The following is a 27,971-nucleotide window of genomic DNA, read 5'->3' as shown; positions in this document are numbered from 1 at the left end:
TTCAGGATGTCCCCCGCCTCTGGCCCAGAGTCAGCTGGGATAAGCTCCAGCACCCCTTGACCCTAATGAGGATAAATCGGTTCAGAAAATGAATGAATGTTTTGAATTGCTGCACCTTAATAGTTAAGTATTTTTGGAGTTGGTGTAAAAAGCGGGATGGGAGCCTAATTCCTGGCTGTCAGATTATGATTTTTTTTTTACTGTTTTGAAATGTTGCTTCTGAAGAGTTAAGTATTTTTGGAGGTGGTGTATAATGGCATAATGGCATAATTGGTGGCTGTTAGTTGGCCAAGCAACTAGCTCCCCTGGCGGAGGGACACAGACAGACAGACAGAGCGACGTCCGCGAGGGGAGGCGCAAGTGTCGAGTGCCGAGCTGCGCTGAGTTGCGCTGTTCTGCGCCTCGCCTCGCCTCGCCTCGCCTCTCTCTCTCTATAATAACCAGCAGCAACTCGCACGCTCTCTCACTCCATTTCCAGTCCAGTGCGCGTCGGTCGTGGATGCTTCTTCCCCCACCACCGGACCACCACTTTTCAACCACCCGCCTGCTTTCCTACCGGATCTTCTTCTCCACTGGATTACGTCTTTTCCATTTTTCTTTCCCCCCAAAAACGAGAATTGCGAGAACGGATCCTTGGGTTTCAAGTCGCAAAGGACAAGTGCACCACCACTCGGGATTGGCCCACTTTTTTTTTTAAATCCCGGAGTTATGCCGAGCTGCGTCAATCGGGAGTAAAAACAAACCAAAACCACAAGAAAAACGAAAGCTAAAAAAAAACCGATCCCGTTTCGAGTGGAGCAGCAAAACCTGTCGCTTTTCTCTGCCCCCGCCCGGAGGGGATGGTCGAGGGTCTTCGGGGGCCAGGAGCGACTGCGAGGCGGCTCCTCCACCACCGCTTGGTTTTATTTGGGGTTCGGTCCAAATTAAAAGGGAGATGAGAACCGCCGCAATTTATTATTTCCTGCTGTGGACGACGTACCTGTTGTTGTCCAACGCTCAGGTGAGCAACCAAGCACCCCCTCCACCCCCACTCCCTTAAAATCGAGAAAGAACGTCCGGTTATTTTGGGCTTTTGTCGCCTAATTTGTTTGTAGCCCGAGCCAAGTGGGCAAACTTCATGGGAACTGCTGCGGGGGTTTAGGGGGGGCGGTGGGGGTTCTGATATAAATAGTTGGGGTCAGCAGCAACACACAGCGAGCTTTTTTGCACGAGCGCAACAAGTGCAAAAAAAAACAACTGCGCACTTTGCACACGTTTGCTGCACTCGCACTAAAAGTAGTGTTGTGAAGAAAAATGGCTTTGGCAATTAGAGTTGTTTGAACTAGTGTGTTTTAAAAAAATATATATCATTATTGAAATTTTTGCAACTTTCCCCTCCACTCAAGTGTCTGACTTTGGTTCTCTCCTCGTTCTTGCTTTTTTTTTTTGAAGGACTTTCCCCAGGAGCTGATCGACCGATTGTCCCACAGTGAAATCCACAGCATCAGCGACCTCCAGCGGTTGCTAGAAATTGACTCCGTAGGTAAATTCTGCCTCTTGATCCTTTCACTTTTTGGGGGACTGGGTTCAATTCCAATTTACACGGGAACACATATTTGCTTCATAAACTCAATTGGCCGTTTTTGAGGTTATTATTAATTCCACTTGGCTAATTTAGGAACCTGGGTATCACCATAGTAACGCCAAGTAACTGCGTAGTAATATCTAAAGTATCTGCACCAGACCCCCTCTTTTGATTCAGTTTTTTTTTGCTTTTTTTAAAAAAAATGGGAGGTTAGCATACAAGCTGTGGTTACCGTGGTAACGCGTGGTTACAGTTTTGTCCTCGGGGACATCAACTAAAAATCCACTAAACAGAAGATACTAATTAGGTTAAAAAATCTTTTTATCTATATTTCTTAAGTCATTTTAATAGTCTCGACTCTGAATATCATTGACGGTGATGGGCGTCCAATCATTTTTGACAAGTTGACATGACCATTAAGTGTTATTGTAAGCTATTTATCAACAAAACTTGAATGTAGAGTCAAGTTTTTGAGTGATTGTTTACACAAAAACAAATACAATGCAATTCAGTGCAATGGCAGACAGCTGGGACAGTTATAATGCGGTTTAATATAGATCATTTCTTTTGCAGTACTGACTTTAGCCTGCTGAGGGAGAAAAGCCTAGTGGCCCACCAGGCTTATAAATGCACTAATGTCAAAGTCTAAGGCATTTAATTGACCAAAAAGGCGTATTTTGCCAATTTCTTCTCCAATTTGAAGCAAATTTGAGACTTCCTTATCGATTGTTTTGTAACGTACCGGGGTCATATTAAGGATTGGAACCCCCGTTTTAGTGCACTTGATTGGTCACGTCCCAAAAAGACCCCCTGAAGTTTCTGGACCATGAGAACGCTTGTTTCTAATGAAATGATCCCGTCTGGCTTCAAAGGGAGGAATGCCTCTCGGGGTAACAGTAGTAAGCTGATTATTATTACCAGGACGTAAATCTGTCTCGGGGTCAGCTGGGGCGGCCATTACACAGTTTTGTTTGTGGCAAACGCTGGCTGCGAGTGGACGCACGTGAGGAGAGGACGGCGTCTATTTCGGGGGGTCGTGGGAGACGTGACAAAAAACTGGGACGGAAATAATGTGGGAACCGTCGTGGGACTTTCATGAATCAGCCGTTAAGGATGTTTGGATTACCCGTCCGGGGGCTAGCATTTGATTGGCTGTCATTGTAACGCTAAAATCGGGTCAAAATTTGAGATTTCGTCCAAAAGTCACCAAAAAAATCCTAATATTTTGAAGTCTGAAGTTGTTTTTTGGGTCACTTTGTAACGGAATAATATCCAAGAGAGATCGTTCGCGGTGCCAAAACACCAACACTGATTCGCCCCTCCCAGTCCAATTAAATTGGACGTCTATCGCCGTCATCCACCGGCCCCGGGCGCCACTTTTTTTGCTCGCCGCTCGTACGTGGCGGGCGACAACGGGAGTTTATGTAGCTCATGTTTACGCACAAAAGCGCAGGTGTGGACGTGTGCTTAGGCCACGCCCTCCTCGCCGCCGCGTTAGTGGGATTGTGTGTCATGTCGTGGGGCGCCGAGCAAAAACGGGCTTATCGGATGAGTTTCCAAAAAGCTGAGCAAGTGTTTTTTTTTGTTGAAAAACGCACTGTTGTTCCCCGCAGAGGGAAACATTTGCTTAATGGTAGGCGTTAAAACCACTAATTAGGCGCAAAGTACGTCAAATGAGGGCTTTAATGACAAGGCGATGAGTCATCCGACATGGCGGGCGTGGAGGCCCGAAGCGGCTCCAGTTCAAAATCAACTAATAAATAAATGTCACGTCAATTAAAGGGGATTCAAAAGTCAATAAAAAACATTTTTTAATCATTTATCTGAAACACTGTTATGGTAACATTTTATTACTGTTACTTTAACATATGTTGTTTTCCTGGTTTCTCATAAAATAAAATAAATGCTCTCACAAAAAATGCAACTTATACTCTAGTGCAGCGTAAATATATACATTATAATTAATATTGACGTTAATGCTGATGCTATTCTGTGATGTTAACTGCAAATGCTAATCTGCGCTACATTTTTAACCTTATTCCCTATTTTTGTCTTTATATTCATTTCTCATTTTTCTTTTTAATCTCTTTTCTTCATTTAGTTTTTCCAGTGGTTTTGATTTTCCACTTGTATTTACTTTGAATTTTGCTAGCCACAGGCGGGCTTCTTTTACTCTGAAGGTCCGAATGGGAAATTGACTGTATTGACCTTCTGTTTGGACGAGGTACGGGAAACGATGTGATCGAGGGGCCCAAGCATCACAAGCGCCAGCACAACCACCAGCATCAGCACAAGAATTCCTCCCGTCACGCCGGTTACTATAGCGACCTGAAGAGCTCGCAGCTACACAGTCGCCGAAAGCGAAGTCTGGGTAAGAAAACGAGAACATTACATTTCAGTCTCTTCCGGCCGGGTTCCTTAAAAGCACACGTGGATTTTTTTTTTAAAATCATTAATTTTCTGATCCGCTTTATCATCACTAGGGTCGCGGGGGGTGCTGGAGCCTATCCCAGCTGACTTCGGGCTAGAGGCAGGGGACACCCCTGAATGGGTGGCCAGCCAATCACAGGGGACAAGGAGACAAAGGACAATCAATCATAGCTAGGGGCAATTTACAGTGTTAGCCAGCTAGCCTAGCATGCATGTTTGTAATGTGGGAGAAAACCGGAGTACCCGGAGAAAACCCAGGCAGGCCTGGGGAGAACATGCAAACTCCACACAGGTGGACCGACCTGGATTTGAACCCAGGACCCCAGAGCTGTGAGGCCGACGTGCTAATCACTCAAGACAACGCGCCGCCCAATAAAATAAATAAATACAATTAAAGAATAAAATAATGAAGTAATAATAAAATTATAAATAATAATAATTCATGAATAATTTATAATAATGATAATCATATTTAAAAATAATCATATGTAGGGGTGTCAGACTCGGGTTGGTTCGCAGGCCGCTTTAACGTCAACTTGATTTCACGTGGGCCGGACCATTTTAGATATAATATTTAGATTTTTTTTTTTATATAAATGGATTAAAAGAACTGGATTAAAAGCCCTGAATATTCCGTTTTTCATAGATCTAAAACAATGTTTATTTTAGCTTTTTTTATATATATTTTTTAGATTTTACAAAATGATTTTTGAACTAAAAACACAGAAAAAATGGATTAAAAAATGACAATGATTGATATAAAAGGGGGAAAATCAGGAATTTTAATATACGTCTATACTCTTCATTTTAATTTGATCCTAAAACAGAAAGTCGGCACTCATGATTTACTTTCCCGGGCCACACAAAATGATGCGGCAAGCCAGATTTGGCCCCCGGGCCGCCACTTTGACACTGATATAGAAATGTATAGTTAGCATGCTTTATTTTATATTTGCATTCTGGATTTCATCCAGATTTGTCTTTAAGAAGCATGCATTCATTTTTCTGAACCGCTTATCCTCGCAAGGTTCACGGGGGGTGCTGGAGCCCATCCCAGCCAACCCTGAATCGGTGACCAGCCAATCGCAGGGCTCTTTAAAAACCATTTACCTTAAAAAAAAGTATACAATCTTTATCAAACCAAACAAAGTCATGTAGGAGTGTAACTTTTCACTTTTTCCGTTTCATTGTCACCACTTTCCGTGGCTTTTTAACCCTCGTCGCAACATTGTCTGGCTTTTTAACGGCGGCACAGCTGCTCTTTACGAGGACGTCCTCGTCCACGAGAAGCGAGACGCGCGTCTGGAGAGGAATATGTCCTCCAGCGTGGAAATTCCAGACATTCGCCGCGTCAAGTCGCGGCTCGCCGACGCCTCCCGTCGGATTTCTCCGTCAAAAGTCGCGCGGCGCCATCGAACCTCGCCAGCGACCCGTTTGCTCCAATTGATCAAAAATTCTCATCTGATCCGACTCGAAATGACTCATCAAATTTAAAGGAATGCAGCGGCGTACGTACGGGCACTGTACGATGGCTTTTGGCTCCTCCCTAAACGATGGGCGTGTCCCTTTCTCTCTCCTTCCAGTGGAGGAGGCGGTCCCGGCGGCGTGCAAGACGCGGACGGTGATCTACGAGATCCCCCGCAGCCAAGTGGACCCCACCTCGGCCAACTTCCTGATATGGCCGCCCTGCGTGGAGGTCAAGCGCTGCACGGGCTGCTGCAACACCAGCAACATGCGCTGCCATCCTTCGCGCAAGCACCACCGCACCGTTAAGGTAGGCCGCAAAGGTCACAGAGGTCAACCCTCTTCATGCTTCCTCGACGGGCGCCATGCAAATCTCCAATCACAGATGTACCTCGAGATACGAGCTTAATTTGTTCAGGGACTGAGCTCGTATGTCGATTTACTCGAACGTTTGCCATAGAAATGAACTGAAAACAAATGAATTGGTTCCAACCTTCTGAAAAAACACCCAAAACAGGATATAGGATTGGAAAAACATTTTTATTTGTTCTAATTCGCCATCTATTAACAAAGTAAGGAGTGTGTGTGTGTGGAGTTTGCATGCTGTCCCTGGGTTTTCTCCGGGTATTCTGCTTTCCTCCCACATTTCAAAAACAAGCATGCTAGGCTAGCTGCTTGAACACTCTAAATTGCCTCTAGCTATGATTGGTCGTCCGTCTCCTCGTGCACTGCCATTGATAGGCCAGCAACTCAGGGTGTCGCCAAGTCAGCTGGGATAGGCTCCAGCACCCCCCCGCGACCCTCGTGAGGAAAATCGGTTCGGAAAAAGAGCAAATGAATGAATTGCGATTTGATAAAAAATGAATCTTTTCTCTTGGCTGAGTCGCACCAAATTCTTCGGTTCGTCTCTTCTTCCGCCTGATGTCCCGCGACAAAGAACGCCTCGACCGAAAAGTCCTTTCCGTTCCCGCACGATTCCCAGAAGCGTCTCGGCTTCTGCTAAACGTCAAGACGGCGCTCGCCGCAGCCCGCCGTCGGTCAAAAGTGAGCTCTGTTTGGACATAACCGGCACGGCGGCCGTGATCTCAGAAATACTCGCGTTAGAGTCTGGACTTTGTTTTTGTTTTTGGGAAGCTCTTTAATCATCGGCATGACGCTCTGTCCTCGCCTCGGCGCCGGAATTTATAGGTGTCTTATCACTACCTTGTCCACGCCAGTTGTTTTTTTCCTCCAACCTATTTTGAGCTGCGTCACACTTTTTGCATTGAAAAAATCTCGAGAGAAACCATTGGAAAGTCTTTTCATTTAAAACAATGTCGCCTATATTAACAATACTCATTATTATCAACGTTTTATCAGCAGGAATCTCATAAAGCTTTAAAATGACTCCAAAATATAATTTGATCACACTGACCTAATTAGATTAGAACTTTATTTCATCCCGTATTCGGAGACATATTAATGTCTCACCAAAAATTGATGTCTGCGGACCCTGAAAAACTTCCTGTTCGATTGATGCAAAAATAAGTCGTTTTTAATCGCATAATTGAATGACTTTTCTCCAAATATAACAGAAATCTCCTAATATTACGCCCCAAAAATGTTGTGCTCACGCAGACTTTACCAAATAATTTTCCCAATTTGAATCTTGTAATAGAACAATCTATAATTTTACGTTCATCATATTTTTATTTTAACCCTGTAAAAGTTCTAAATTAAAATCTCGTTATATTCACATTCATTTTTCTCCCTGAATATTACATTGTATGACTTCTTGCAATTTCCCATGGGAAAAACTGGTCTACGCCAGATTTAGTTCTTTCTGCATTTTTGAGCCGAAGACACGCCGAACCACATTCGAACCCAGAACCTCCGACGTCGTGTCACGTGGCCTAGCCCGCCACTCAAGAAAACATCCTCTTCTTCCCTTAAAACCCTTAATTTTTCCCCCCTAACTTTTGAGCCCAAAAAGGAAACAACCGGCTTCTTTTGAATCATTTCCTCCCCGAATAGACGCTGACTTTGTGCGTGTCCTCACATTTATTAGAAATCTAAAAACATCCCGCATTTGTTTTCCTAGCGGCGGGTGGCGGCTAGGAAAAGAACACACTCGCTGCCACTTTGCATTTGTCCAAAGGGACCTTTTATTTATGGATTTATTTCAGAGCAAAATTTTCCTTTGACGCTTCTGGTCGCACAAGGCCGTCCCGTAAATCTGGCGGCCGAGCACAAAGGACGACTTGAATGAAGACGTACGCTGAAAAGACTTTGAAAAGGCGTGAATCATGCCCTATTCTCCCCATGGATTACTAATACTTTTCAGACAGGAAGTAAGAACACGCGGGAGTGTGCTCTTGCATTCTTTGGCACGTTGTGTACTTGCGTGCGCTCGCAGGAATAGCAAAGCCTTTCTTTCTGTAAACAGGCCACGACAAGGTTGCCACTCATTGGCCGACACGCTCAAATTGGCTTTAGCGCTTTGGCAGTTTTTTCTCATTCATTTTTATCCAAATGAGCGATAAGAAGGCTCGCGGACTTGTAGCAACAGGTTTTGATTTGATTACAGCCAGAAAGAAAATGCCCCAAAACCAACAAGAAGTCACCTGAAATGCCCCAAAACCAACAAGAGGTCGCCTGAAAATGCCCCAAAACCAACAAAAGGTCACTTGAAAATGGCTCAAAACCAAAAAGTCACCAGAAAATGCCCCAAAACCAACAAGAGGTCACCTGAAAATGCTCCAAAACCAAGAAGAGGTCACCACAAAATGCCCCAAAACCAACAAGAGGTCACCAGAAAATGCCCCAAAACCAACAATTCACCTGAAGATGCCCCAAAACCAACAAGTCATCTGAAAATGCCCCAAAACCAACAAGAAGTCACCTGAAATGCCCCAAAACCAACAAGAGGTCGCCTGAAAATGCCCCAAAACCAACAAAAGGTCACTTGAAAATGGCTCAAAACCAAAAAGTCACCAGAAAATGCCCCAAAACCAACAAGAGGTCACCTGAAAATGCTCCAAAACCAAGAAGAGGTCACCACAAAATGCCCCAAAACCAACAAGAGGTCACCACAAAATGCCCCAAAACCAACAAGAGGTCACCAGAAAATGCCCCAAAACCAACAATTCACCTGAAGATGCCCCAAAACCAACAAGTCATCTGAAAATGCCCCAAAACCAACAAGAAGTCACCTGAAATGCCCCAAAACCAACAAGAGGTCGCCTGAAAATGCCCCAAAACCAACAAAAGGTCACTTGAAAATGGCTCAAAACCAAAAAGTCACCAGAAAATGCCCCAAAACCAACAAGAGGTCACCTGAAAATGCTCCAAAACCAAGAAGAGGTCACCACAAAATGCCCCAAAACCAACAAGAGGTCACCAGAAAATGCCCCAAAACCAACAATTCACCTGAAGATGCCCCAAAACCAACAAGTCATCTGAAAATGCCCCAAAACCAACAAGAAGTCACCTGAAATGCCCCAAAACCAACAAGAGGTCGCCTGAAAATGCCCCAAAACCAACAAAAGGTCACTTGAAAATGGCTCAAAACCAAAAAGTCACCAGAAAATGCCCCAAAACCAACAAGAGGTCACCTGAAAATGCTCCAAAACCAAGAAGAGGTCACCACAAAATGCCCCAAAACCAACAAGAGGTCACCAGAAAATGCCCCAAAACCAACAATTCACCTGAAGATGCCCCAAAACCAACAAGTCATCTGAAAATGGCCCAAAACCATCAAGATGTTGCTTGAAATTTGCCCAAAACCAACAAGAGGTCACCAGAAAATGCCCCAAAACCAACAAGAGTTCACCTGAAGATGCCCCAAAACCAACAAGTCATCTGAAAATGCCCCAAAACCAACAAGAAGTCACCTGAAATGCCCCAAAACCAACAAGAGGTCGCCTGAAAATGCCCCAAAACCAACAAAAGGTCACTTGAAAATGGCTCAAAACCAAAAAGTCACCAGAAAATGCCCCAAAACCAACAAGAGGTCACCTGAAAATGCTCCAAAACCAAGAAGAGGTCACCACAAAATGCCCCAAAACCAACAAGAGGTCACAGAAAATGCCCCAAAACCAACAATTCACCTGAAGATGCCCCAAAACCAACAAGTCATCTGAAAATGGCCCAAAACCATCAAGATGTTGCTTGAAATTTGCCCAAAACCAACAAGAGGTCACCAGAAAATGCCCCAAAACCAACAAGAGTTCACCTGAAGATGCCCCAAAACCAACAAGTCATCTGAAAATGGCCCAAAACCATCACGATGTTGCTTGAAAATTGCCCAAAACCAACACAATGTCGCCTGAAAATGCCCCAAAACCAAAAAGAGGTCACCTGAAAATGCCCCGAAACCATTGTCACCTGAAAATGCCCCAAAACCATAGTCACCTGAAAATGCCCCAAAACCAACAAGAGGTCGCCTGAAAATGCCCCAAAACCAACAAGATCTCACCTGAAAATATCCCCAAAACCAACACGATGTCGCCTGAAAATGCCCCAAAACCAACAAGAAGTCATTTGAACATGCCCCAAAAATCAGCAGTACCCGGCAACCATTTAAGTAATTTCCCTCAAAATCAATAGGAAATGATCCAAAATTTAGCGGAAGTGGCCTATAAGTACCCGAAAATGACAAGGAAGTGACGCAAAATGAACTCATAGCCTGCTATTGACAATGCTAACTGTCCAACTAGCTTTGGATGCTCATCTTTCAGTGCCATTGACGGACGTCCGGCACGGCCAATGCTGGCAAACGCCGGTCCGGCCCACACGGGATGGCGTTGGCATGAATTTGGCCCGCCATCCACACCGAGTTTGACACCCCCGCCCTAGGAGATCGCTTCCTTCATCTAATCACGGTAGCGAATTTGGGCACCACGCCACGTTCGATGTACAAGTATTTGGCAGAGGTCCTCCGGGGTCATCGACTCACATCTGTGTAAACCCAAGCGGGAGATTGTTTTCGTCTGCGTGAGCGAGACAGAGCGCGCACTATGCAACGCCGCTAAGCCCCGCCCCCACCGCGGCGTGGCGACAAGGCCGTTGGTGTGCGAGGAAGACAGAGTAATGAAGTGTGGATGGCCGCCCGATCAAAGCCCAGGCCGGGCGGATGTGGCCGCTCCGCTGAGTGCGGGGGTGCCGGCTCGCACCGCCCCCCCCCCCATGACCCGCCGTGGCTTTGGCTGTTACCCCGGTGACACCGGGTCAGACTCTCAGAACTCTTGGGCTACCATAACTCAGGCTGTTAAGTATGGAAAAGAACTGGCGGATAAGAAAGACCAGGTCAGCCATGTTGTCTATGTTTTAAAGAACCGCTAATGTTTTAGGGTACTAGTCAAATTTGATTGGATTGGGATTGGATTACACTCCAATGGACAAATATTTGATATTGGCTATTATTGGTCATTAAAAATACATACCTGGCAACGTATACATTTTGCGCGTATTTTATACGGTTTTTAATCATTTCAAATTGTGTATGCCGTCTAATACGTTTTGTACAGGATTTTTTAAGTAAGTTTTTTGTAAAACCGATCTCGTTTTACCCATTTCGGCTCTAATCCGGATCGTCTCGGTCACTGGTAGCAAACGAAAACATCATCGTATAGCGTGTTAGCAAGCAATGTACCCAAACAGTCAGCGTCATATAGCGATTAGAGTAGAGTAGATTAGATTAGAATAGATTAGAATTTAAAATCATCCCATATTTGGGAAATTTCAAAAATGTAAATATAAATAAAATTTAAAATCGAAAAATTCTAACAAATCTAGAATGTAGTGCATACAAAAGGCGCACCGACGGATTAGGCGCCCCGTCTACTTTGAAGAAAATGTTACTTTTAAGAGAGTAAATATGTGCCGCATTGCATTTGTAATTTTTTATTGCTAAATAAGGGAAATTGCAAATTACTAATACAAATTACAAATGGCCAAAGTTGACAGGTATGAAAATAATAATGATAACTCCACTCCCAGGTCCCCCACTGGTGTCTGACTGTCCTTGTCCACTCCCTCCTTGTCTCGCCGTTGACCTCCGTGACCTCTGCCATTGTTCCGTGGAGGATCATAAAGTCGTGATCGGAGCGGGATTCTTTGATATTCGATCCACATCTGGCCATCCGTTATGTTTCGCACGCCATGTCTTCGTGGACATTGCGGGTTACGCCCTTTCTTCGGCGATACCCCCCGTCGCTCGCCAATCGGAGCCCACGTTGTGACGGCTTGACGAAGAACCTATCCGGTTGTCAAAGTTCCTCCAACTTCTGTCTTTTTCCACGGGTGTTGAGCCCGTATCTTGAGTGGCCGTGCCGCTCCGTTCTCTAAACAAACACGCAATCGGATTTCTTTTGGCTGCTTTTTTCTGTCCGCATCCCAGTCGTGTTTTCCTTGGAAGGCCCGAGTAAAACTTTCCGTCACGCTCTCATCGGCGCTGAGGGAATTCCCAATTAAAGGCCAGTGAGACAATCAGCTTCACACAGAGGCTCTTGTCTGAAGAGGGGTGGGGGGGGCCCGGACTCACCAAAGCGAAGGGAGGGGTCCGCTTCCCAGAGCCCCTCGCCTCACCCCAACCCGGCGGATATCGGATATCACTCCCCCCAAGCCACTCGAGGGACTCTTTCTCAGGGCCCCGGCTTTCTCGGGAGCAGCTTGATTTATACAAAGAGTGTCGGGGCCCCCTGCTCGTAGCATGGGGGTCTCTTTTCTGATCTGTGTTTTATGTGGGAAGTCATTGACTCCGTGCCGGTTAAGATGCCTTTGTACACAGAGCGAAGAAGTCCAGGCCAGATAAATCTTGCCGGGGAAGGGGGCGGGGCTTGCTTCTGAACACCTTTACGCAACACGTGCGATGCTAGATTTTCGCTAATAGAGTCGTAGAATGCTTTCAGTTCAAAGTTTGCAACTTGCATGAGTCGACTTGGCTTGGATTTATTTATTTAATAAGGGACAGTACGTATTCATATTTATGTTCATGAACAATTGTATGTAAATATGTAAGATTGTAGCTGGGGGCTAATTTCCATCTTTAGTCCCTTGTGTAGGTTGAAGATTTTAGACAGTGTTGTGATGGCAATTTTGTTGCTTTGAGGTGATTGGCCAAGAGGTTCATAGACGGGAGTTGATGTATGCTAATTGCTATTGAATTCCAGCTATGAATGTGTTTTGGCTAATTTAGCACTCTTTTTGAAGGGAACTACACAGTCCCCTATAGAGCCAGCCCTTGTTGATGTCTTGTTATTTTTGCGTACAAAATCTTGTAGTGGAGGAGGAGCTATGTGATGAAAGATTTTGTAAACTAAGATTGATCTGAACGGTTGACAAAGCTAAAGACAGTTTTGGGTGACGTCTAACTTGCGTACTCCCAAGCAGTAGGTGGCGATAATGCTACACGAGAGCATGTCTTCACCTAGCTTTGAACTCGATCTTGCACCGAAGTGAACCCATTCCAGGGTCGCGTTCATCTGTGTGCTGATTAAGTATGACCACAAGTTAATTAATGTCTGACGGGCTTACTGTCTTTGCGTTTTGCCGAGGACAATAAGGTACAGTGTCCGTCACCTTATCTGTTTGCGTTTCTTTTGCGGGTAACCTAGAAACTCACCGTTAATAGGTAACACATGAATGTCATCCGATGCCGTTCTTGATCACGCTCGGTCCCCCCCGTCCGCCCGCTTCCTCAAATAACCCCCGTTGTTTGCAAACACGCGGCGAAGGGGTTCGCATTGGCGCTCCCTCCGTCGCCGATCCCGTCGCCCTCTCCGTGTCAAGGCCCGATGACGGTAAACACGCCATCTCTCGAGCCAGACGCCATTGTCCTCTGTTTGCTCAGCGCATACCTCCTTGCTTGTTCACTCCCTTTCCCCCCCATTTTTTTTCCAGCCTGTCCTGTATAGCAAGACAGATTTACAAAGGGTAAAACGTTCACTCACGTTGTAGACTCGAGCGAAGGGTAACCCCCCCATGAGCTTTTGTTTCACAACACTGGCATGAGTGTCAACACGCTTTGTTTTACCAGACAGTCTCGGTATGTTTAATTGTCGGCGTGACTAATTCGCCACCGAGCGGTAGGAGGGCGTCTTCTGCCAAACGAGACCAGGAGGATTCTTGGTCTGGATCCTGCCTGTTGGATTGGACATTTAGCATCTTCCATGGTGCTAATAAAATTATCACTGCCCGTCCTCCAAGTTTAAAGGAATGGAATTTGATTCCCTAGTGGGCATCTTCTGGCCCACGTGCCATATGTTTGACACAGTATGCAAGTTGAGTCCTGGTGCACAAACTAAGTCGCTTTTGGCTAGTTGGACGCGGTTCCTCCTCACTTTTGGCGGATGTTAGTGCGTGTTTTGCCTTCCCCTTTCCGTCAGTTAACGAGCTCTCTCAACTTTGTCCCTGCAGGTGGCCAAGTTGGAGTACGTGAAAAGGAGGCCCCGGCTGAAAGAGGTCTTCGTGCGGTTAGAAGACCACCTAGAATGCGATTGCACGTCGCAGCATCACGTGGTGGAGCCCTCCAATGCTGAAACAGGTACATTTCTCACTGGCTCAAGTCTAGCATTAGGATGTTTTCACCCTAAAAAACCTACTATATATATGTAGTTTTTTAAGAAAAAGAGCCTTACTATACTATGTCGTTTTTAAGAAAAAAAGCCTTACTATACTATGTCGTTTAAAAAAAAAAAAAAGCCTTACTATGTCGTCTTTTAAGAAAAAAAGCCTTACTATACTATGTCGCTTTTTAAGAAAAAAAGCCTGACTATACTGTCGTTTTTTCAGAAAAAAGCCTTACTATACTATGTTGTTTTTTAAGAAAAAAGCATTACTATACTATGTCGTTTTTTAAGACAAAGAGCCTTACTATACTATGTCGTTTTTTTAAGAAAAAAAGCCTTACTATACTATGTCGTTTTTTTAAGAAAAAAAGCCTTACTATACTATGTCGTTTTTTAAAAGAAAAAAAGCCTTACTATGTCGTTTTTTAAGAAAAAAAGCCTTACTATACTATGTTGTTTTTTAAGAAAAAAAAGCCTTACTATACTATGTCATTTTTAAGACAAAAAGCCTTACTATACTATGTCGTTTTTTTAAGAAAAAGAGCCTTACTATACTATGTCGTTTTTTAAGAAAAAAAAGCCTTACTATACTATGTCGTTTTTTAGGGGGGGGAAAAGCCTTACTATACTATGTCGTTTTTTAAGAAAAATAGCCTTACTATACTATGTCGTTTTTTAAGAAAAAAGCCTTACTATGCAATGTCGTTTTTTAAGAAAACTGCCTTACTATACTATGTCAACCAATTTATGTTTGCATTGGTCCATGTCCATTGTGTCCAAACGCTATTGGTAAACTTAGATGTCTCTTTGTTGTTTGTGTCCATGCTATGGTAGTGAGGTGGGTGATTACTTAGCTCACAAGGCTAAATGCCCTGTTACCATGTGAAAGGTATTTGGTTCGAATCCCGCTTACTCTCAGTTTTCACTTTACAGCTGAAAAGGAAAAATATTGAGCCAGTTCATTGCATAGCAGGTAGGTGGGATGGCCACTTAGCTCATGAGGTAGAAAATTAGCTTACTGTGTGAAAGGTAGTTGGTTTGAATCTCGCTTTCTCCAAATTTTCACTTTGGAGCTAAAAAAAATAAAAATATTAAGCCAGTCCATGGGATGGTAGGACGGTGGGTAGTACACTTAGCTCAGGAGGTTGAGCATCAACTTACTGTGCGAAAGGTAGTTGGATCGAATCTCGCTTCCTCTAAGTTGACACTTTATAGCTAAGAAAGGGAAAATATTGAGCCAGTCCATTAGATAGTAGGGTGGTGGATTGGGTAGTACTTAGCTCACTAGGTAGAGTATCAACTTACTGTGCGAAAGGTAGTTGGTTAGTTGAGAGGTGGCTTATATACTTAGTTAAATGAGTCGATCGCCCTCTTACCGAAAATACTTGGCCTGTCCAAGTTTAGTGGGTGTGTGGGTGGGCCCCTTGGCGCACACAGTGGAGTATGCGCCTACCGCCGAGTAGAGGCTGGTTCGCGTCCCGCAGACGTACTCTTGGTGCCTCTCCCCGCCTTCGGCGGGGAGAGACACCTGCGACAAAAGACTAATTACCTTTTACTAAAAAAAACTTTACAAATAAAATTTACATTGAATCATTACATCAAAATGAGTTTTAAAAAATCCTAAAACACTGGCTATTAGCTAGGATCTCAAATAAGCCACCCAAAAAGTTTTATTGGACAGGACCATGCTGAGTAGGGAGGCGGCTTGCACACTTAGCCAAATTACGCGAGTGCCCTCTTATGTGTCACATTACAGCTGAAAAGGAAAAAGATTGAACCAGTCCATGGCATAGCAGGTAGGTGGGTTGGCCACTTAGCTCATGAGGTAGAGCACCTGCATTCAGTACGAAAGGTAGTTGGTTCAAATCCTGCACCTGCCAAGTTGTACTATATGAATAGCTGAAAAGGAAAAATGTAGGGAGGTACTCAAAAGGTGATTGCCTGATCACAAGTATAACTGAATGCCCAAATGTTAGCGACCCTCTGAAAGAAACGAGTTGAACTCACCCATTGTAAATGATCCGGGATGTCCAAAGGCTGTTTGGCAGGACACCAGCTGAAGAGTCCCCCCTCACTTTTCTTCCTCCGCCTTCTTGATCTGAAGCCTTTCTCTCCCTGGGAGCAGATAAGGCATCTCAAGTATTTATTAGTGTCATAGCTTCTGTCCCGGGGCAGAATTGTAAGGCTTATTTTCTTTTTTTAAAAAGACCATGTACAGTAAGGCCTTTTTTCTTTAAAAAATGACCATGTATAGTAAGGCTTTTTTTTCTTTAAAAAACGACATAGTATAGTAAGGCTTTTTTCTTAAAAAACAACATAGTATAGTAAGGCTTTTTTTCTTAAAAACGACATGGTATTATAGTAAGGCTTTTTTCTTAAAAAACGTCATAGTATATATAGTAAGGCTTTTTTTTCTTAAAAAATGACATAGTATAGTAAGGCTTTTTTTCTTAAAAAACGACATAGTATATAGTAAGGCTTTTTTTTCTTAAAAAACGACATAATATATATAGTAAGGGTTTTTTTCTTTAAAAACGACATAGTTTAGTAAGGCTTTTTTTCTTAAAAAACGACATAGTATAGTAAGGCTTTTTTTCTTAAAAAACAACATAGTATAGTAAGGCTTTTTTTCCTTAAAAACGACATAGTATAGTAAGGCTTTTTTTCTTAAAAAACGACATAGTATAGTAAGGCTTTTTTTCTTAAAAAACGACATAGTATAGTAAGGCTTTTTTTCTTAAAAAACGACATAGTATAGTAAGGCTTTTTTTCTTAAAAAACAACATAGTATAGTAAGGCTTTTTTTCCTTAAAAACGACATAGTATAGTAAGGCTTTTTTTCTTAAAAAACGACATGGTATAGTAAGGCTTTTTTTCTTAAAAAATGACATAGTATAGTAAGGCTTTTTTTCTTAAAAAACGACATAGTATAGTATGGCTATTTTTTCTTAAAAAATGACATAGTATAGTAAGGCTCTTTTTCTTAAAAAACGACATAGTATAGTAAGGCTTTTTTTTCTTAAAAAACGACATAGTATAGTAAGGCTTTTTTTCTTAAAAAACGACATAGTATAGTAAGGCTTTTTTTCTTAAAAAACGACATAGTATAGTAAGGCTTTTTTTCTTAAAAAACAACATAGTATAGTAAGGCTTTTTTTCCTTAAAAACGACATAGTATAGTAAGGCTTTTTTTCTTAAAAAACGACATGGTATAGTAAGGCTTTTTTTCTTAAAAAATGACATAGTATAGTAAGGCTTTTTTTCTTAAAAAACGACATAGTATAGTATGGCTATTTTTTCTTAAAAAATGACATAGTATAGTAAGGCTCTTTTTCTTAAAAAACGACATAGTATAGTAAGGCTTTTTTTTCTTAAAAAACGACATAGTATAGTAAGGCTTTTTTTTCTTAAAAACGACATAGTATAGTAAGGCTTTTTTTCTTAAAAATCGACATAGTATAGTAAGGCTTCTTTCCTTAAAAAATGACATAGTATAGTAAGGCTTTTTTTTCTTAAAAACGACATAGTATAGTAAGGCTTTTTTCTTAAAAAATGACATAGTATAGTAAGGCTTTTTTTCTTAAAAAACGACATAGTATAGTATGGCTATTTTTTCTTAAAAATGACAGTATAGTAAGGCTCTTTTTCTTAAAAAACGACATAGTATAGTAAGGCTTTTTTTTCTTAAAAAACGACATAGTATAGTAAGGCTTTTTTTTCTTAAAAAACGACATAGTATAGTAAGGCTTTTTTTTCTTAAAAAACGACATAGTATAGTAAGGCTTTTTTTCTTAAAAAACAACATAGTATAGTAAGGCTTTTTTTCCTTAAAAACGACATAGTATAGTAAGGCTTTTTTCTTTTTAAAAACGACATAGTATAGTAAGGCTTTTTTTCCTTAAAAACGACATAGTATAGTAAGGCTTTTTTTCTTAAAAAACGACATAGTATAGTAAGGCTTTTTTTCTTAAAAAACGACATAGTATAGTAAGGCTTTTTTTTCTTAAAAAACGACATAGTATAGTAAGGCTTTTTTTCTTAAAAAATGACATAGTATAGTAAGGCTTTTTTTCTTAAAAAACGACATAGTATAGTATGGCTATTTTTTCTTAAAAAATGACATAGTATAGTAAGGCTCTTTTTCTTAAAAAACGACATAGTATAGTAAGGCTTTTTTTTCTTAAAAAACGACATAGTATAGTAAGGCTTTTTTTTCTTAAAAACGACATAGTATAGTAAGGCTTTTTTTCTTAAAAATCGACATAGTATAGTAAGGCTTCTTTCCTTAAAAAATGACATAGTATAGTAAGGCTTTTTTTTCTTAAAAACGACATAGTATAGTAAGGCTTTTTTTCTTAAAAAATGACAGTATAGTAAGGCTTTTTTTCTTAAAAAACGACATAGTATAGTATGGCTATTTTTTCTTAAAAATGACATAGTATAGTAAGGCTCTTTTTCTTAAAAAACGACATAGTATAGTAAGGCTTTTTTTTCTTAAAAAACGACATAGTATAGTAAGGCTTTTTTTTCTTAAAAAACGACATAGTATAGTAAGACTTTTTTTTCTTAAAAAACGACATAGTATAGTAAGGCTTTTTTTTCTTAAAAAACAACATAGTATAGTAAGGCTTTTTTTCCTTAAAAACGACATAGTATAGTAAGGCTTTTTTCTTTTTAAAAACGACATAGTATAGTAAGGCTTTTTTTCCTTAAAAACGACATAGTATAGTAAGGCTTTTTTTCTTAAAAAACGACATAGTATAGTAAGGCTTTTTTTCTTAAAAAACGACATAGTATAGTAAGGCTTTTTTTTCTTAAAAAACGACATAGTATAGTAAGGCTTTTTTTTCTTAAAAACGACATAGTATAGTAAGGCTTTTTTTCTTAAAAATCGACATAGTATAGTAAGGCTTCTTTCCTTAAAAAATGACATAGTAGAGTAAGGCTTTTTTTTCTTAAAAACGACATAGTATAGTAAGGCTTTTTTCTTAAAAAATGACATAGTATAGTAAGGCTTTTTTTCTTAAAAAACGACATAGTATAGTATGGCTATTTTTTCTTAAAAATGACATAGTATAGTAAGGCTCTTTTTCTTAAAAAACGACATAGTATAGTAAGGCTTTTTTTTCTTAAAAAACGACATAGTATAGTAAGGCTTTTTTTTCTTAAAAAACGACATAGTATAGTAAGGCTTTTTTTTCTTAAAAAACGACATAGTATAGTAAGGCTTTTTTTCTTAAAAAACAACATAGTATAGTAAGGCTTTTTTTCCTTAAAAACGACATAGTATAGTAAGGCTTTTTTCTTTTTAAAAACGACATAGTATAGTAAGGCTTTTTTTCCTTAAAAACGACATAGTATAGTAAGGCTTTTTTTCTTAAAAAACGACATAGTATAGTAAGGCTTTTTTTCTTAAAAAACGACATAGTATAGTAAGGCTTTTTTTTCTTAAAAAACGACATAGTATAGTAAGGCTTTTTTTCTTAAAAAATGACATAGTATAGTAAGGCTTTTTTTCTTAAAAAACGACATAGTATAGTATGGCTATTTTTTCTTAAAAAATGACATAGTATAGTAAGGCTCTTTTTCTTAAAAAACGACATAGTATAGTAAGGCTTTTTTTTCTTAAAAAACGACATAGTATAGTAAGGCTTTTTTTTCTTAAAAACGACATAGTATAGTAAGGCTTTTTTTCTTAAAAATCGACATAGTATAGTAAGGCTTCTTTCCTTAAAAAATGACATAGTATAGTAAGGCTTTTTTTTCTTAAAAACGACATAGTATAGTAAGGCTTTTTTTCTTAAAAAATGACATAGTATAGTAAGGCTTTTTTTCTTAAAAAACGACATAGTATAGTATGGCTATTTTTTCTTAAAAAATGACATAGTATAGTAAGGCTCTTTTTCTTAAAAAACGACATAGTATAGTAAGGCTTTTTTTTCTTAAAAAACGACATAGTATAGTAAGGCTTTTTTTTCTTAAAAACGACATAGTATAGTAAGGCTTTTTTTCTTAAAAATCGACATAGTATAGTAAGGCTTCTTTCCTTAAAAAATGACAGTATAGTAAGGCTTTTTTTTCTTAAAAACGACATAGTATAGTAAGGCTTTTTTTCTTAAAAAATGACAGTATAGTAAGGCTTTTTTTCTTAAAAAACGACATAGTATAGTATGGCTATTTTTTCTTAAAAATGACATAGTATAGTAAGGCTCTTTTTCTTAAAAAACGACATAGTATAGTAAGGCTTTTTTTTCTTAAAAAACGACATAGTATAGTAAGGCTTTTTTTTCTTAAAAAACGACATAGTATAGTAAGACTTTTTTTTCTTAAAAAACGACATAGTATAGTAAGGCTTTTTTTTCTTAAAAAACAACATAGTATAGTAAGGCTTTTTTTCCTTAAAAACGACATAGTATAGTAAGGCTTTTTTCTTTTTAAAAACGACATAGTATAGTAAGGCTTTTTTTCCTTAAAAACGACATAGTATAGTAAGGCTTTTTTTCTTAAAAAACGACATAGTATAGTAAGGCTTTTTTTCTTAAAAAACGACATAGTATAGTAAGGCTTTTTTTTCTTAAAAAACGACATAGTATAGTAAGGCTTTTTTTTCTTAAAAACGACATAGTATAGTAAGGCTTTTTTTCTTAAAAATCGACATAGTATAGTAAGGCTTCTTTCCTTAAAAAATGACATAGTAGAGTAAGGCTTTTTTTTCTTAAAAACGACATAGTATAGTAAGGCTTTTTTTCTTAAAAAATGACATAGTATAGTAAGGCTTTTTTTTCTTAAAAAACGACATAGTATAGTATGGCTATTTTTTCTTAAAAATGACATAGTATAGTAAGGCTCTTTTTCTTAAAAAACGACATAGTATAGTAAGGCTTTTTTTTCTTAAAAAACGACATAGTATAGTAAGGCTTTTTTTTCTTAAAAAACGACATAGTATAGTAAGGCTTTTTTTTCTTAAAAAACGACATAGTATAGTAAGGCTTTTTTTCTTAAAAAACAACATAGTATAGTAAGGCTTTTTTCCCTTAAAAACGACATAGTATAGTAAGGCTTTTTTCTTTTTAAAAACGACATAGTATAGTAAGGCTTTTTTTCCTTAAAAACGACATAGTATAGTAAGGCTTTTTTTCTTAAAAAACGACATAGTATAGTAAGGCTTTTTTTCTTAAAAAACGACATAGTATAGTAAGGCTTTTTTTTCTTAAAAAACGACATAGTATAGTAAGGCTTTTTTTCTTAAAAAATGACATAGTATAGTAAGGCTTTTTTTCTTAAAAAACGACATAGTATAGTATGGCTATTTTTTCTTAAAAAATGACATAGTATAGTAAGGCTCTTTTTCTTAAAAAACGACATAGTATAGTAAGGCTTTTTTTTCTTAAAAAACGACATAGTATAGTAAGGCTTTTTTTTCTTAAAAACGACATAGTATAGTAAGGCTTTTTTTCTTAAAAATCGACATAGTATAGTAAGGCTTCTTTCCTTAAAAAATGACATAGTATAGTAAGGCTTTTTTTTCTTAAAAACGACATAGTATAGTAAGGCTTTTTTTCTTAAAAAATGACATAGTATAGTAAGGCTTTTTTTCTTAAAAAACGACATAGTATAGTATGGCTATTTTTTCTTAAAAATGACATAGTATAGTAAGGCTCTTTTTCTTAAAAAACGACATAGTATAGTAAGGCTTTTTTTTCTTAAAAAACGACATAGTATAGTAAGGCTTTTTTTTCTTAAAAAACGACATAGTATAGTAAGACTTTTTTTTCTTAAAAAACGACATAGTATAGTAAGGCTTTTTTTTCTTAAAAAACAACATAGTATAGTAAGGCTTTTTTTCCTTAAAAACGACATAGTATAGTAAGGCTTTTTTCTTTTTAAAAACGACATAGTATAGTAAGGCTTTTTTTCCTTAAAAACGACATAGTATAGTAAGGCTTTTTTTCTTAAAAAACGACATAGTATAGTAAGGCTTTTTTTCTTAAAAAACGACATAGTATAGTAAGGCTTTTTTTTCTTAAAAAACGACATAGTATAGTAAGGCTTTTTTTTCTTAAAAACGACATAGTATAGTAAGGCTTTTTTTCTTAAAAATCGACATAGTATAGTAAGGCTTCTTTCCTTAAAAAATGACATAGTAGAGTAAGGCTTTTTTTTCTTAAAAACGACATAGTATAGTAAGGCTTTTTTTCTTAAAAAATGACATAGTATAGTAAGGCTTTTTTTCTTAAAAAACGACATAGTATAGTATGGCTATTTTTTCTTAAAAATGACATAGTATAGTAAGGCTCTTTTTCTTAAAAAACGACATAGTATAGTAAGGCTTTTTTTTCTTAAAAAACGACATAGTATAGTAAGGCTTTTTTTTCTTAAAAAACGACATAGTATAGTAAGGCTTTTTTTTCTTAAAAAACGACATAGTATAGTAAGGCTTTTTTTCTTAAAAAACAACATAGTATAGTAAGGCTTTTTTTCCTTAAAAACGACATAGTATAGTAAGGCTTTTTTCTTTTTAAAAACGACATAGTATAGTAAGGCTTTTTTTCCTTAAAAACGACATAGTATAGTAAGGCTTTTTTTCTTAAAAAAACGACATAGTATAGTAAGGCTTTTTTTCTTAAAAAACGACATAGTATAGTAAGGCTTTTTTTTCTTAAAAAATGACATAGTATAGTAAGGCTTTTTTTCTTAAAAAATGACATAGTATAGTAAGGCTTTTTTTCTTAAAAAACGACATAGTATAGTATGGCTATTTTTTCTTAAAAAATGACATAGTATAGTAAGGCTCTTTTTCTTAAAAAACGACATAGTATAGTAAGGCTTTTTTTTCTTAAAAAACGACATAGTATAGTAAGGCTTTTTTTTCTTAAAAACGACATAGTATAGTAAGGCTTTTTTTCTTAAAAATCGACATAGTATAGTAAGGCTTCTTTCCTTAAAAAATGACATAGTATAGTAAGGCTTTTTTTTCTTAAAAACGACATAGTATAGTAAGGCTTTTTTTCTTAAAAAATGACATAGTATAGTAAGGCTTTTTTTCTTAAAAAACGACATAGTATAGTATGGCTATTTTTTCTTAAAAATGACATAGTATAGTAAGGCTCTTTTTCTTAAAAAACGACATAGTATAGTAAGGCTTTTTTTTCTTAAAAAACGACATAGTATAGTAAGGCTTTTTTTTCTTAAAAAACGACATAGTATAGTAAGACTTTTTTTTCTTAAAAAACGACATAGTATAGTAAGGCTTTTTTTTCTTAAAAAACAACATAGTATAGTAAGGCTTTTTTTTCCTTAAAAACGACATACTATAGTAAGGCTTTTTTCTTTTTAAAAACGACATAGTATAGTAAGGCTTTTTTTCCTTAAAAACGACATAGTATAGTAAGGCTTTTTTTCTTAAAAAACGACATAGTATAGTAAGGCTTTTTTTCTTAAAAAACGACATAGTATAGTAAGGCTTTTTTTTCTTAAAAAACGACATAGTATAGTAAGGCTTTTTTTTCTTAAAAACGACATAGTATAGTAAGGCTTTTTTTCTTAAAAATCGACATAGTATAGTAAGGCTTCTTTCCTTAAAAAATGACATAGTAGAGTAAGGCTTTTTTTTCTTAAAAACGACATAGTATAGTAAGGCTTTTTTTCTTAAAAAATGACATAGTATAGTAAGGCTTTTTTTCTTAAAAAACGACATAGTATAGTATGGCTATTTTTTCTTAAAAATGACATAGTATAGTAAGGCTTTTTTTTCTTAAAAAACGACATAGTATAGTAAGGCTTCTTTTTCTTAAAAAACGACATAGTATAGTAAGGCTTTTTTTCTTAAAAAACGACATAGTATAGTAAGGCTTTTTTTTCTTAAAAACGACATAGTATAGTAAGGCTTTTTTTCTTAAAAATTGACATAGTATAGTAAGGCTTCTTTCCTTAAAAAATGACATAGTAGAGTAAGGCTTTTTTTTCTTAAAAACGACATAGTATAGTAAGGCTTTTTTTCTTAAAAAATGACATAGTATAGTAAGGCTTTTTTTCTTAAAAAACGACATAGTATAGTATGGCTATTTTTTCTTAAAAATGACATAGTATAGTAAGGCTCTTTTTCTTAAAAAACGACATAGTATAGTAAGGCTATTTTTCTTTAAAAAAATCACTATGTAGTAAGGCTTTTTTCCTTAAAAAATGACTATGTATAGCAGGTCTTTTTTTCAGGAGTTAACGCCCTAATTGTGACCCAAATTACTTCAATTCTTTGCGTTCCAATGGTCAGTTGTATTAGGAGAACACGGATGGAGAATAAATTTGGCAAATGCATGCATCTTTTTAAGTCTCTCTCTCTCATTTTCCCCCACAGTGGACGTGAGGTGAGGACGCCACCGCAGCGCATCGGCGTGAAACAAAGAACTTTTTCCCTTTCGGGACTGATGAACAGAAGAAATAGTGATGCCAAAGGTGCTTTTCTTTTCTAAAAAATAATAATAATAATAATGATAAGACTACCCAGTGATGAAGAGGAGCGAACGACACAAAGGGAATTTGCTGTTTTGGACGCTAACGTGGCTGGAAGACAAAGCGCGCTGGCGCAAGGACGCCGGACGGACGAACGGACAAACGGGAAATCGGCGCGCATGTACAGACCGGACCGGATGCTCCTGACAAACTATTTATGTGGACACTCCAGAGGAGCGCACCGGTTTTCGCTCTCGTCTATTATTACCGAGGGTGTATCCAGTTTTGTGTACGCTTTGGATAACCGTGGTGTGGCGCCACGTGGGAAAAGCCAGTTGCAGAAAGATGCTTTATTTTTGTTATGAAATATATTACGCTTACTTTTCAATGCTTATTGAATGTCTTTATTTGATCTAGTCCATACGCCATATTTTCGCCGTTCGAGTCCGATCTGCGAGGACGGGGACGGCCCGGCTGGCGTTCTGTCAGATTTTGCTACCCGTCAGAAATGGCTACTTTGCGCTTGTTGCACCATTTTTGGGTGTTACGCCTATTAATTTTGGCTGCTTCTGTCCAGAAGCTCTCAAAAATCCGTGACACATGATTTGTGGAAGCGTCAAAATACGTTCCTGCTGAAAATTAATCATAAAAACGCATCCAAAGTAGCGGTGATTACCGTCACAGGAGTATTGAGGTCAGCATCATCTCTTCAAAACGGGAATATTTTGTCATAACTGCAGGGGAACCATCAAAATATGCCTTTCCATAACACAATTGAGAAGATTGATCACTTAAGAGAAATGCCTTACTATGTTGTTTTTTAAGAAAAAAAAGCCTTACTTTACATGGTCGTTTTTTAAGAAAAAAAGCCTTACTATACATGGTCGTTTTTTAAGAAAAAAAGCCTTACTTTACATGGTCGTTTTTTAAGAAAAAAAGCCTTACTATACATGGTCGTTTTTTTAAGAAAAAAAGCCTTAGTATACATGGTCGTTTTTTAAGAAAAAAAGCCTTACTATACATGGTCGTTTTTTAAGGAAAAAAAGCCTTACTATACATGGTCGTTTTTTAAGAAAAAAAGCCTTACTATACATGGTCGTTTTTTAAAGAAAAAAGTCTTACTACGCATGGTCGTTTTTTTAAGGAAAAAAGCCTTACTATACATGGTCGTTTTTTAAGAAAAAAAGCCTTAGTATACATGGTCGTTTTTTAAGAAAAAAAGCCTTACTATACATGGTCGTTTTTTAAAGAAAAAAGCCTTACTACGCATGGTCGTTTTTTTTAAGGAAAAAAGCCTTACTATACATGGATGCAGCTATAAGAAAATTGGTAGCAAAAACCGATAGCGACGTCTATCAGGCGTGTGTATGGCCTCCTCGATTCGTATCGCAGGTCACGATTAGATTCGAGTAATCCCGACTATTCCACTTTAAGATGAATATTGCAATTTTTCTATCTTGAGTTAGAATATAAACTCATAAAAATGGAGATGAAAGTACATTTATATTTATTTCTGAACGCTCATTCACCACTAAAGTAGACCTATTTCTATGCATTATTAAAACATTTTCTCCGTATTTAGTGCTGACCTGCTTATCACAAAAACCATTGTAGGCCTTACCTTTATTCTGAATCCTCGAAAGGGTTGCGGGGGTTGCTGGAGCCGAACCCAGCTGTCTTCGGGGGAAAGCCAGAATACACCCTGGACTGGTCGCCAGTCAATCGTAGGGCTCACAGAGAGACAGACGATCATCCGGAGTCCCAATCATAGCGCAACCAGCGGGAATCGAGCCCACGCCTGCCTGCACGAAGTCAGACAAGTGAACCGCTACACCACGAGGCGGCACTGGATTCTAAATATGAAAAAAATAAACAAGTTAAAAGTATATATAGCAGACGATTAGTTTAGATGAGATTATACCTTTATTTCATCCCGTATTCGGGAAATTTCCTTGGTTGCAGTAGCAAGCACAGACACAGACGACATTGTAGACCTAGGTAAAGTTATTTGGAAAAAAGTGGGAGGTCAAAACATTAGCTTAAGCATTCCAGTTATACCAAGCCTCACAGGCCCAAAAGACAAAAAAATAACTTAACTCAGAATTTTGCAGCCGGCTCGTTTCACTCACCCGACTTCGGTGCTGGCCGGCGCGGGCTCGATTCCCGCCGGTGGTGCTATGATTGGGAGTGTGGATAGTCGTTTGTCTCTCTGTGTGCCCTACGATTGACTGGCGACCAGTCTAAGGTGTAGTCTGACAGCTGGGTTAGGCTCCAGCAACTGAATAGAACTTTCTAACATAACTTATACGCAAAAATACTGAGGTAGAACACTGTTTTGTGTTAGCATTTTGGCTTTTTCAATGGAAAACAAGTTGGTTAACACTCATTTCACTTGGCTACCTGCTGCCAACTAGTGGATGGGAGTGGAAGTGCAGCGTCCGTATCTTTTAGGCCCACCAAAACCCGCGTGTAACCATGGTTTCAGACGATTTGTGAATCCATACGAGTAATTTCTCGACATATAGCGCAAGAAAAATCTTCGTTAGCAAAATTTAATAAGCGAGCGACATTTTATAAACAACATTGGGCCCTCCGTACCCGATTGGACGGGACGTCTATCGCTGTCAACGGAGATGAACGGGCGAATGCTATCGGTAATGTAAAGAGACGCGAGTTATTTTTCACGACGGTGCTGATAAGGGTGCCCCGCCCACCCAGTCTGCCACTTAGCACTCTAGCACAAACACGCAAAGAGCAAAGTCCACCACCACCTTAAAGGGTGAATGAATAAGCGGGTCATGAATGAGCTCCTTGTTCCCACAATGGTGGAAGGAACTGTTATTTTGCCATCTCCAAAATGGCCGACGTGACACCCGCTCACCCCCAAAAATGCTACGCTATCGGCGGAGAGCTGACAAAGTCTAAAGGAGCGACAAAACGGCGTCAAAGGTGCTTTTTTGTATGCTAGCGCCGGTGTTTTTGTTTTTGCAAGCCAGATGATAAAAAAGGAATGATTTAGGCCATTTTGTTTTGTTTCTGTTGGTTTGTTTTTGGGTTTTTTTTTATACAAAGAGAGAGCTAAACTTTTCTTTATCGGATAAGGACAACAATAATCATAATTTATCTATTTATGTTCGATAATAAATGTATTTCTGCTCATGATGTGTTTCGGAGTCACAATTTTTTTGTCGCAAAAAAATTCATATACGCGAGTGATTTTGTTTCAAATGTATTCGAACAGTCACTTTAGCTAGTGATAGAGTTTGTATGAGTGGAATCCACCTCAAATATTCCTGCAAAAAAAGTTTAGAATATTAAAAAGTCATCCAATCATCCACGTGTCAAACTCAAGGCCCGGGGGCCAGATTTGGCCCATCCCCTCATTTTGTGCGGCCCGTGAAAGTACGTTCACGAACTGTATCAAATAAAATTCTGATCATACTTGAAAATGAGATCAACAGTGCTAAAAATTGAGCACATATTTACTATTTCTCCCTCATTAAAATTTTCCAAAA

At 38.7% G+C, this 27,971-nt stretch overlaps 1 protein-coding gene and 1 long non-coding RNA gene across 2 annotated transcripts; one reads left to right on the top strand and one right to left on the bottom strand.

The window, feature by feature from the left end:
• The first annotated feature begins 427 nt into the window (after positions 1 to 427).
• pdgfab (platelet-derived growth factor alpha polypeptide b) lies at positions 428 to 24,844 on the top strand. Its single transcript, XM_077619672.1, has 6 exons — positions 428 to 1,000; positions 1,432 to 1,522; positions 3,789 to 3,935; positions 5,578 to 5,768; positions 13,856 to 13,982; positions 24,362 to 24,844. The coding sequence occupies exons 1-6, from the start codon at positions 935 to 937 to the stop codon at positions 24,373 to 24,375; spliced, it is 636 nt and encodes a 211-aa protein (XP_077475798.1). The 5' UTR covers positions 428 to 934; the 3' UTR covers positions 24,376 to 24,844.
• Positions 15,655 to 26,241, bottom strand: LOC144088931 (uncharacterized). Its single transcript, XR_013304967.1, has 3 exons — positions 26,078 to 26,241; positions 16,015 to 16,122; positions 15,655 to 15,906 (listed from the first exon to the last, which is right to left on the bottom strand). It is a non-coding gene; the product is annotated as an uncharacterized LOC144088931 (long non-coding RNA).
• Between the last annotated feature and the right edge of the window lie 1,730 nt (positions 26,242 to 27,971).

This window comes from Stigmatopora argus, chromosome 14, assembly GCF_051989625.1.
Source record: "Stigmatopora argus isolate UIUO_Sarg chromosome 14, RoL_Sarg_1.0, whole genome shotgun sequence".
Lineage (NCBI taxonomy): Eukaryota > Metazoa > Chordata > Actinopteri > Syngnathiformes > Syngnathidae > Stigmatopora > Stigmatopora argus.
Note: the sequence above shows the minus strand (reverse complement) of the source record. Positions and strands in the feature narration are given on the sequence as shown.

What these genes read in the sequence shown, in the direction of transcription:
- pdgfab (XM_077619672.1), top strand. Translation starts at nt 935, where the DNA reads ATGAGAACCGCCGCAATTTATTATTTCCTGCTGTGGACGACGTACCTG. An exon ending in TCGCCGAAAGCGAAGTCTGG is followed by an intron (nt 3,936 to 5,577) that starts GTAAGAAAACGA and finishes CTCTCCTTCCAG; the next exon opens with TGGAGGAGGCGGTCCCGGCG. An exon ending in AGCACCACCGCACCGTTAAG is followed by an intron (nt 5,769 to 13,855) that starts GTAGGCCGCAAA and finishes TTGTCCCTGCAG; the next exon opens with GTGGCCAAGTTGGAGTACGT.